The sequence below is a fragment of the Bombina bombina genome, chromosome 1, assembly GCF_027579735.1.
Source record: "Bombina bombina isolate aBomBom1 chromosome 1, aBomBom1.pri, whole genome shotgun sequence".
NCBI classification, from domain to species: domain Eukaryota; kingdom Metazoa; phylum Chordata; class Amphibia; order Anura; family Bombinatoridae; genus Bombina; species Bombina bombina.
The window spans coordinates 1,487,842,327-1,487,854,498 of NC_069499.1; the positions used below are offsets into that span (position 1 = coordinate 1,487,842,327).

Genomic DNA, 12,172 nt, shown 5'->3' on the forward strand with positions numbered 1-12,172 from the left:
TATAAATCCATGATTCTCTATGTATGTATGCCAATGTAAAATCCCTGCGTCGGCTATTTTTTTCTAACTCCTGAGATCTTGTATCTTTGAGCTATTATAACTTTTGTGTGCAATATTTTTATAAAATATTTTTTATTAGACAATGTTAATATGAGTATAACTGTACTTTGTCATGTATTTTCAAAGTGTTTCGAAAAACGTTTTTGGGGGAAATCTGTTAACTACAGCTCTTCAATCATGGAAAGAATTGTTGTATAAAAAGGTGAATGCACGTGCGCAATTGCGATTTTTCAAGACTTGTAATACCTGCAAAATGGAAATTGATTGCGAAAAGACCATATTGCACGGAAAACCCATACTGCGCGACTTGAAATCTTGCTCCAAGAGTATGGAGCTTGAGGGCCCGTGTTTCTGGCGAGTCTTCAGACTCTTCAGAAATGGCAGTTATGAAGCAGCGGTCTAAAGATTGATTGACACCTCCCTGCTGGCGGCCGATTGGCCGCGAATCTGCAGGGGGCGGCGTTGCACCAGCAACTCTTCTGAGCTGCTGGTGCAATGCTGAATACAGAGAGCGTATTGCTCTCCGCATTCAGCGAGGTCTTGCGGACCTGATCCGCACTGTCGGATCAGGTCCGCAAGAACTTTGATAATTCGGCCTCTATGGCCTCTATTTAACAAAGTCTGGCGGACCTGGTGCAACGCCGCCCCCTGCAGACTCGCGGCCAATGGGCCGCCAGCAGGGAGGTGTCAATCAACCCGATCGTACTCGATCGGGTTGATTTCCGGCGATGTCTGTCCGCCTGCTCAGAGCAGGCGGACAGGTTATGGAGCAGCTGTCTTTGTGACCGCTGCTTCATAACTGCTGTTTCTGGCGAGTCTGAAGACTCGCCAGAAACACGGTCTGTCAATCTCCTTTTGGATCTTGATAAATAGGCCTCTATATGTGTATTTATTAGATTATGTATTATTTTTCATTTGATAGAGAGTGGACAATATAGTGCCTCTGTTTTTATAGAAGTTGGTGTTTATTTAATTTCCCTATGAAGGTTCAAGTTATTTCCTTTACCTGTTAAATATTGCACTGTTGTTTCTATCTTACTTTGAGGCTTAGAAACTATTTGCGGTAAAGTATGACCAAATTAATTCAACTACAAGCCATTGCACGATAGAGCGCTTATCAGCTCTAATTCTTTTGAGTAATATTCTATCTGAAGGTTAATATTATTGATATCTCCCTACAATATTGCAATATTTATCCCCCTTTTCACTATAAATGTTATCAAAATCATTGAAGCTTAAAATAATTCTAAAAGAAAACGCTCAATTTGATCTTCAAGAATCTTAACTGGTGTACTGTTAGCTGTGTTCATCTAAATGTTTCATAAGTAAGAAGAAAATAATAAAGTTAGAGGGTAGCAGATTCAGGAGAAATTTGAGGAAGCCTTTTTCTTACAGAACGGGTGGTGGATTCATGGAATAAACTTTCATTTGAGGTGGTAAACACAAAGGGGCCTATCTATCAAGCTCTGAATGGAGCTTGAGGCCCCGTGTTTCTGGTGATCCTGCAGGCTCCATAATCGGGCTGAAGTCGGATCCTGCAGGCTCGCCAGAAACACCAGTTATGAAGCGGCAGTCTAAAGACCGCTGCTCCATAACCCTGTCAGCCTGCTCTGATGAGGCGGACAGGGTTGGCCGCGAGTCTGCAGGGGGGCGGCGTTACACCAGCAGCTCTTGTGAGCTGCTGGTGCAATGCTGAATACGGAGAGCGTAATGCTCTCCGCATTCAGCGATGTCTGTCGGACCTGATCCGCACTGTCGGATCAGGTCCGACAGACATATGATAAATAGGCCTCATTGACTGTAAAGGAATTAAAAAATGCCTGGGACATGCATAAGGCTATCATAAGAAAAAAGTAACATGATATATGGGTAGACTTGATGAGCCTTTTTGGTTCTTATCTAACGTCAAACTTTTGTTTCTATGTTTCTAATTTTATTGCTGCCATTTCAATTAACAATGCAAACATCTAAAACACTTTAAATCTTACCTTAAAGTTATATTTGAGAGAAGGGTCAGATAACAGTTTACTCTACAATACTACACTGCAATAACTGGTGCCTTTATCATTTCATAATTGTTACTAATTATTCTTGAAATATATATTTTCAGTATATGGTAACTGAGTACCTTATGTCCATTAAGTTTTGATACATTTGTGAACATAACTCACCAAAACGCCAAATTCTTCAACCTCATCATCTTCAGGATCTCTCTCATTTCACATCTCTCTCTTGTAACATTAAGGGCCAAGAGGTACGCCATTGAGACGTAACACATGGCGATGGCAAAAATAAATGTAATTGTATGTATGTCTTGTCTGTTAATTTTCCCCAAGCATTTCATCCTGGTTGCTATAATGGATGCCATGTTTTCCCATATCGAATGATTGGTGGTTAGCTGGACAATATCAGAGAATAATATGAAATAACTCAGAATGGAATATGTTCATTTTCAAATTAAGGTTTTAATAGTACAAAGAATTGTAAGAACTGGTCTTCACTAAACATGAAATCGGTACTTAACTTTGATCTTAAAGAGTACTAATAACTGGATTGAAATATCAATGTCACAAATGTTTAATTTGTCTTTTTAAAGTAATACACAATACATCAATATACAAAACTCTTAAAACATTTAAAATTGCTGTGGCTGTGCATCTTAATCTCAAATTGTGCATCCTGTGTGCGATGAAGCAATTTTCAGATCTTCCATTGTTGACAAGATCTGAGTTAAGGACAAAGCTCCAAATAAACCTATGTGCAATCCTTAGCTACATACACTCCCAGACCTCCAGTCATGTGGATTATCCATGTGATTTCCAATGGGCCATCCCTATGCCCTTATGAACCCTTAGTTAACATGCATGGTCTCTAAGGGGAAAAAGTTTTTACAGATTTGCTTTACTTAAGCACTCTGACAACTTTGTGCCACTATATTGACTGAACACTATGCACACAATTTACATCTCAAATAGAGAAGCTCTGGGGTGTAATGAAAATGCACTGGGAAATGTTGCATTATGCAACTGGAGGCCATACCAAATACCTACAATAACCCCCCCCCCCCCACATTGCTGTCCTACATAGAAAGCTCAGACAATATTTATTGTCTATTTTGAAGATATCAGTACATTTTTGTTTCTTATGTTGCATTGTTTTCTCCAGTTATTGCTTTATATATATATATATATATATATATATATATATATATATATATATATACACTAGTCCTCTCTCTCTCTCTCTCTCTCTCTATCTATCTCTCAAACACTTGGCCTTTTATAATATAGGATATATATATATATATATATATATATATATTATTTCTTCTTGCTAGCTAAATAATTTTTCTGTCCTTAATTTCTGCATGATTTTACTTCTGATTGACAGTGAGCATTGTCTCAATAGTATTCTAACACCTGGGTTGAAACTGCAATTAACCTCTGTCATAGTTTATCTTCTACTGTAGTTCAGGACTTGGGAGTCAATCAAAATCCAAAAAAAAAGTTATCAAATGATTTGTCTATAAAATCCCATTAGACTTTATTGGTGTTTTTCTATTAAATCTTAAGATGAACATTTCTTAAGGATTGCAATTAAACAATTAGTAATGCACTTTGTAGCTATTATACTGTAAATAAATGTGTATGAATAGGCATCTACTTACTTCAATGATAGCAGAATCAATACTCGCTTGCAGAGATAGAAATCCTTCTTTCCAGTAAAGGGTGGGATAGCATGTGCCTGAATTATTTATACAGTGACCTGTGTAGATCCAAAATAAAGTTTAACATATACATATATCTGTATTATTTAGCTACATGCATAAGCACTTGCCTTTCACTCATTCCCATCTGCTGAAAAACGCTCTATGTATATTCATCTGGTAAATAATAAATAATACTTTCTCAAATAATCAAGCATTGAGAATTTTGTGCTGCTAAATATCTTTCTATAAGAGAGTGACATAATTTAGTGAATCTTTGATGTAATTAGTGATATTTTTAAGACCACTAAACTACAACCAAAAATACCAGCCTACCCCCACTATCATTATCTTCTAAAACCTATATTCTCTAAACAATACTTCCTCCACAATATACCCCCTATAATCTAGGTAACTATTTAGGGATACCCCCCTGCAAAAGACACCCCCTCAATACCTAAAACCCATACATAATACAAAAAAATAATTCTACCTATTTAAATAACATTAAGCAACTGTAAGTCTGAGTTGGTTCAATATTAACAGTGGCAATATAAGCAACTGTAAGTCTGAGTTGGTTCAATATTAACAGATGGCACATTCACAATCCTGATTGGTTAATCAGATTAAACATATAGTATTGTATCAATTTTTTCTATACCCCTAGTAATAAATAGACCATAGCAAGGAGAAAGCTTCAGAGGGAGTTTGTTGCTTGGTGGCTGGAAGAGGCATGAGACTGATTTTTCTATTGGATGGCAGATAGTGTAGATGAAGGATTGCTTATAAAAAAAGATTGTTGTATTGTGCGGGAATTGTGTTGAGGAGCAAATTAATAGGTTGCAATGGGTCAGGATTAAGGCTAGGGATAGTAATAGTGGTAGGTGCGTCTTCAGTTAGTTCTATTTGGTAGAGGGACATTAATGATAGGGTTGACAGTGGTGAGACAGGGCCTTTGTTAGGGTGATGGTAAAGTATGCCTACCTCGAGTTCCTTGTAACTACATATATATTGAAGATTTTGATTTTACATTTTTGATATCCAGCCTCCTCCCGTAGATCGTTCGCCATTGTTTTCGAGCGGTCACGTGTTTTTTTTTTATCCAATGACAGAACAGGCCACTCGGCGACACACCCCTAATGAAATATGCCCTTCCTGACTTCTGCGCATGCCCTAGCTCGGGAATCTCAGCATAACTCTTCTAACGCATGCGTAGAGAGCAAAACGAAGGTTGTTATGCCAGTGCTGTGATGTGGAGAGGGGTGTTTCACCTCTGTCGCTGCTGGGATGAAGAGAATTCAAGGAAGTGATTTATGGGGAGGAGCAATGATCGTTACGACTCATAAAGTAAAATAGAAATTTGTGATACATAAAAAGATCGTAATTTAAAACTTATATGGGCGAATTGTGTGATCATTGTCATCTGTAATATAGCTACAATTGTTGCTGGGTCATAACCTCTTGACAGCTGTGCATACTAATATATAGTGACCTACACATAGCACTGTCACTAAATAATGGTGCTTTAAAGTCAAAATTAAACAATGATTTAGACAGAGCATGCAATTTTAAACAACTTTCCAGTTTACTATGTAACATGTACTTCTTTCCCTTGGTATGTTTTATTGAAGACCATACCTAAACAGGCTCAGGAATGTGCATGCGATATAAGCACTATGTGTCATCAGCGTTTACAACAGAGCTTTCCAAACTTTTTATGTTGGTGACACGCTTTTTAGACCTACATCATTTCGTGACACAGTAATTCAGTTGTACTAGCAAAAAGGAGGTTAAACTAACTTGTTTTAAGAGATACGGACACATACATGAATAATATAATAATGAAATGTATTTACAAGTAACAGTAAGTATGTGCAAGAATTAAAAAAAGTTTAATAACACCAATAGCTACTTGATATTTTAATGGGATGTATGAGGTTAATGGGATGTATGAGGTTGATGGGATGAACACAGTTTCTGAATATTTGGTGGAATATTAGATAAAGACACTCGCATTTCATCATCAAGCATTTCTAAAGCTTCCACTTCCTATCCATATATCAAGAGCAGGAGCAGCAATGCACTACTGGGAGCTAGCTGCAAAAAAACCAACACTTTGACTTCTGACTTCAGCTCAGCGTTTAAGCTACCGCCCTCAGAGCTCTGTGAGTCCGACTGACTACAAACACACTGCTGTCCCACTCACTGACTACACATATAGTCACAAGCCGATTGAGGAGACTACACGTGCAGTCAGGGGCCAATGTGCCGCCAATGGGAATAGTTTCAGTTCCCGCTGTGCTGCGCTAATTGGTTAAGATGATCTGTGTCCCCCTAGGTATCAATCATGTGTCAACCATGTGATATGCGTAGCAGGCAGGCGGAAAGTCAGAAACCAAAAAAAAAAAAAAATTAAAAAAAATTGTGCTGAAGCAGGGACACACCTACACACTGCTGCCGACACACTAGTGTGTTCCGACACATAGTTTGGAAAGCACTGGTTTACAATAATGTTTTTAACAATGTTATAGATCATTGAGGACTATAGGGCATCAATGTTTGCAACAATATATAACACTGTTATGCACATCCCAGGCCTCTATTTCTGATAAATATGTGAGTTTAAAATTAGCTAATATAGTTGAGGGTGAAAGTTTGGGTACCAGTAGATTTCTTAGTGCCTAGGACAGCACAAAATAGTTAACTATCATGTATGTAATGTGTTAATAAAAAATTTTTATTATATAATCTTTAAAATAATATTATAAAATAATAATTATTTAAAAGGTCAAAATAAATACCTTATATTTGCCAGGGAGTACAGTTACCTGATATAAACAGCCAATGGAAAAGACCATAATAGGTCATATTAAAGGGACATAATACTCATATGCAAAATCACTTGAAAGTGATTTAGCATAACTGTAAAAAGCTGACAGGAAAATATCACCTGAGAATCTCTATGTAAAAAAGAAAGAAATTTTACCTCACAATTTCCTCAGCTCACCAGAGTAAGTGCTGTGTAAAGCTATATTTCAGTCTCTGCCCAGCTGCAGGTAAAAAAAAAAGAAAAGAAGAAGAAATGAACAGCAGCCAATCAGCATCAGCCGTGCTGAGGTCATAAGCTCTTTAACTGTGATATCATGAGATTTCACTTAACTCTCATGAGATTTCATAGTAAACTTCCTTAAGCTGAATAGGGAAACATATGTGCATGGGGCAGGTCCCAGGACAGGCATACTGATTTGCTGCTTAAAGTCCTTTACAATGGGGTGTGAATACTTAGGACATTTTGAGGTAAAATATCTTTCTTTTTTACATAGAGATGTTCAGGAGATATTTTCTAGTCAGCTTTTTACAGCTATGCTGCATCACTTTCAAGTGTTTAAACATTTGAGTATCAAAGCCCTTTAAATGCTAAATAACTAAAATAAAACAAAATAACTAACATTGACCAAGATTATATGTTGTGCGGTATAGCCGTTGCATACATACTGCGTGAAATGGGGCCATGGCCCATACCGCTATTTCCATACCGACACAAGTCGCCATAAAACATTCTTTTGTTGTGTGGTATGGTGCGGTAAGCCGCAAGTTCCAACTTGGTGTGCTTGTGCATGTATTCCCCCATAGAGATCAATGGAGAAAAAATGTAGGAAAAAAACCTAACACCTGCGATTACGAAATCACTACCGCATTTTCTCATTCCCTATTGAAGTCTATGGAGAAAAGAAAGTTTGACAAAAACCTAATACCCTAACATAAACCCCTAGTCTAATAACCCCTAAACCACAATCCCCCCACATCGCCAACACAAAATTTAGCTATTAACCTCTAAACCGCCGTCCCCCCACATCGCCAACACTAAATAAAGCTATTTACCTTTAAACCGCCGTCCTCTCACATCACCAACACTAAATAAAGCTATTAACCTCTAAACCGCCATCCCCCCACATCTTTACTACTAAAATAAACATAGTAACCCCTAAACCGCCATCCCCTCACATCGCTACTTCTAAAATAAACATTTTAACCCCTAAACAGCCATCCTCACACATCGCTACTACTAAAATAAACCTATTAACCCCTAAATCGCAATACCCCCACATCACTACTATCTAAATTAATCTATTAACCCCTAAACCTAACACCCCTAACTTTAAATTAAAGTTTCAATATACTAACTACCTTAAAATAAATAAAAACTTACATGTGAAAAAAAACAACTAACATTACATTAAAAAAAACTAACATTAATGAAATAAAATAGCTAAGATTACCAAAAATGAAAAAGCTAACATTACAGAAAATATGTATTCCCAATCTAATACCCCCTTAAAAACAAAAAAGCCACCCCAAAATAAAAAACCCTAATCTAACAATAAACTACCAATAGCCCTTAAAAGGGCCTTTTGTAGGGCATTGCCCTAAAGAAATCAGCTCTTTAAAAAAAATACAAAGTCCCCCCTAAATTTTCAACCACCCACCCACCCAACCCCCAAAAATAAAAAAACACCTAACTAAGGGGCATTTGTATGGGCAATGAGCTCTTTTACTGCCCATAAAAATAAAAAAAAACCCTAATCTAAAAAAAAAAAACCCTAACACTAACCCCAAAATAGGTACTCGCCATTACTGCAGTCCAGTGATGCATCTTCTTCCAGGAGGTGAAAAGTCTTCATCCAGGCGGATCCATCTTCTTCCATCGCAGGACCATCTTCTATCTTCTTCCCAGAGGTGCGGAGCGGTCTTCTGAGGCACGGATCCGAAGCGGTGGTCCTCGGCGGTGGTCATCAGCTATGTGGAGTTCCTCTTCATGCGATCGTCCGCCACACACTTAAGATTGAATGCAAGGTACCCCTTTTATATTGGGGTATCTTGCATTCCTATTGGCTAAAAAATCAAATCAGCCAATAGAATGAGAGCTGCTTACATCCTATTGGCTGCTTAGACCTAATATATATTAATTAAAAAATGTATTCTATGCAAAGAACATTGGAATGTAAGATATTCATAACTACCTTTGGGTTAGCACAGTAGGTTTAAAGGGACATTCCAAAATTGGAATCCACATGGATACATTTCAGTTTTGAATAGAAGCACTTTTGTAATATACATGTTTAACAAAATTGCTTCTAAGAAAAGCTATATAGCTGTTTAAAAAGTGTAATTATGTATGCACCGTGCACCGAGCATTTTAAACACTGCACTTGCTCAGAGAACCTAAGGTGCTTGTACTATCTGGTAACGACTCCATTTTTAAATTGCTGATTTAATACAAGCCCCTCTGGTGCTCTGAGCAGTTGCAGTATTTAAAATGCTGGTGCACTGAGAATATCTAGTTATGCTTCACATGCTTGTGCAGAGAAATATATTAACACTAAAACAGTTTAAGTTTTACTCGTTTTTTGCCAATACATGTATATTGCAAATATGTTTCTATTCCAATATGTAATCTATCTATGTGCATTTAAATTTTGACCAGAATGTCTCTTTAACTCCTGTTGGGTTAAATTTGTATTTGTATCTGAAAAGAAAACCTATGTATACGAAAATAACAGCGATTTTAAGGTGCACTGAAAAAGCCGTAATTTGATTTGTATTAAGCATAATATTAAAGTTTAAACATGAGTAGAGTTCTATGTGTGTATGTCATCCTCCATTGTGAACTTTTACATAGCAGAGAGCTCTCCTTATTTCTACGGGGGACATCTCGCCACTTGAAGGGACAGCCCCGTTTTTTATAGAATTTCATAATTGCTGGCCCTGCAAGTGTCAGCGTAGAAAACCACGTCTAGCCTGGCAAAGTTTTTAGAATCGGACCCTAAGTGTAATGACTCTAAAAACTAAAAACAGAGAGAGATATGCATATTGGACATTATTTTTGTTAATCAGCATATGTAAACTAATATTATAGTAATCAACCTACATTTATAAAACAAATAGCTGATCAGTTAAAACAATCCTGATTGGTTAACCCCTTTAGCCAGTTGGAATTATATATGGATAAGACAAATGTTAAAGTTGAACCTACCCCCTTTATAAATGAGCTAATATCATTAAATAGGAAGGGGAATTGTTGTGGGGATTAGTTTTTTTGTGCTGTTTGTGAGGGGCGTCTAGAATAAGTTGCTTTTGCAGCAGTTTCATTTTAGTGATCCAGCCACAGTGACAAGAATAGTACAAAATATTCCAAATGATGTGTGTCTGTTGGTTTTTAACATGGTAAAATACTTCACTTATATATATATATATATATACACACATACATACATATACATCTTTAGACATGTAAATATATGTATCTCAATGTTAAACCCCTTTGCCTGCTTTTTTTTTATCTAACACCCGAGATCTCATATCTTTTGAGCCTTTGGGGCATATCTATCAAGCTCCATACAGAGCTTGAAGCCCTGTGATTCTGGCGAGCCTGAACTTATGAAGCAGCGGTGTAAAGACCGCTGCTCCATAACCTGTCCGCCTGCTCTGAGGAGGCGGACAGACATAACCACAATTCCACCCAATCGAGTATGTTCATGTTGATTGACACCCTGCAGGGGGCGGCGTTGCACCAGCAGTTCTCCGCATTCATCGAGGTCTGTCGGACCTGATCCACACTGTCGGATCAGGTCCGACAGACCTTTGTTAAATAGGCCCCTTATAACTTTTGTGTGCAATTTTTGTTAGCAATAATTTTTATTAGATAATATTATTAATTTAACCTGCGCACAAAATATAGCGAAAACCCAACATTTGCGCTCCACTCGTAATCTAACCCTATTGGGACTATTTATCAAAGCGTCAACGATGTTGCATTCGCCGGCGTCAATATGCTCGCCAGACATCGCTGCCGCGGACCTGAATACGTTCTCCTTATTTATCAAAAAAGCCGTCGAAAACATGCGCGTCAAGTACGGTGCGAAGAGCATCGGACTGGTGTTAACTAACAGTCATCGATGTCGCGCTTATCCAGGTTTTTCCCAAATTTATTTATAGCATTTCATTACTGTCCATGAACAAGCACATTTCTCTAAAGAAAATTAATGTGTATTTGTATTTTTATGAGTCATATTTTTTATTTATTTTTTAAATTATTATTAATGCTAGCATTTGTACAAATATCCTTGCACACACTTGTATATATATATATATATATATATATATATATATATATATATATATATATATATATATATACAGTATATATATGTGTGTGTGTGTTATGTCAGAAATCTTTTGCAAACATATTTACATGTCCCTAAGTTCCATTTTTTGTTCTAAACAATGTTGTCTGTCATGTCTCTGTGGTTATTTATACCACTATATGTATATATTGCAAATTTATTATTATTCTGAGCAGTAATAATCTTGAATATAACATGTAATCATAGTATCATATGTATTTATTTGCAATCAATGGATATTTTAAAGGGATAGGAAAGTAAACATTTAAGTTGCAGGATTCAGAGAGAGCATGTCATTTTAAAACACTTTAAAATTCACTTCTATTTTCAAATTTGCTTTGTTCTCTTGGAATCCCTTGTTGAAAAAGAATACTCACATATCCTATACTAGTGAGAGCTAGCTGCTAATTGGTGCCTGCACACATTTGTCTCTTGTGATTGGCTAAAAAGATGTGTTCAGCTAGCTGCCAGTAGTGCAATGCTGTTCCTTCAGCAAAGGATAACAAGATAATGAAGCACATTTAATAATAGAAGTATATGGGAAAGTTGTTTTAAATTGTACTATCCAAATCATGAAATAATATTTTGGGGTTTCCTGTCCCTTTAAGAGCTGGGCCAGTTTTATATCTGCACCTGTCTAACCCCTCCTGATTGCAATCTAGTTTTAAAAACCACCCCTTCACAGGTGTTATAAAATGGGCAGGCATATAACATGACATTTCTTACTGAAAAAGAAATTCAAGAGAAGGAATAAATACACTGAAAATAGCATGCCAGTAAAGATTTTAATTTCTGCTGTATCTGAATCATGACTGTTTAAAGTTAGGTGGGCTATTCTTTTGAGCTATCAGCTTAAGATTCTATTGAATCAAACATCAATTCGAATTTTAAAATCCTTTTCTAAAATAGTACACTGTGTGTGCTAATGTCAGCATCAATGTTTATCTTTAATACTAATTTCACATATACATACTTTCAAAGTATAATACACAATGTAACAAATGGCACTTACAAGTTCTGATGAGTGATTAATGACACAAGTATTGAGCAATTTGATTCGTTTGTGATAGTTTACAATGTGTATTTGAATCAGGTTGGCAGATGTCATAAATCATGTGATTAAGCATATTCCAATCAAAAGTGGTGGAAAAATTCACTAGTGTGTGGGATATTTAGGAGTTTGCATCATAATTGGTGCGAAAATTGATCAAATATGGAGCGA

The 12,172-nt window shown here is 36.7% G+C and overlaps 1 protein-coding gene across 1 annotated transcript in view; it reads right to left on the reverse strand.

Moving 5' to 3' along the window:
• The window catches only part of LOC128653786 (ABC-type organic anion transporter ABCA8), a 405,751-nt gene that overhangs the window by 376,128 nt on the left and 17,451 nt on the right, over positions 1 to 12,172 (reverse strand). The window contains exons 5-6 of the mRNA XM_053707294.1: positions 3,728 to 3,825; positions 2,232 to 2,458 (exon numbers count right to left, since the gene is read on the reverse strand). Coding sequence (XP_053563269.1) covers positions 2,232 to 2,458; positions 3,728 to 3,825 — 325 coding nt within the window. The remainder of the gene's footprint in view (positions 1 to 2,231; positions 2,459 to 3,727; positions 3,826 to 12,172) is intronic.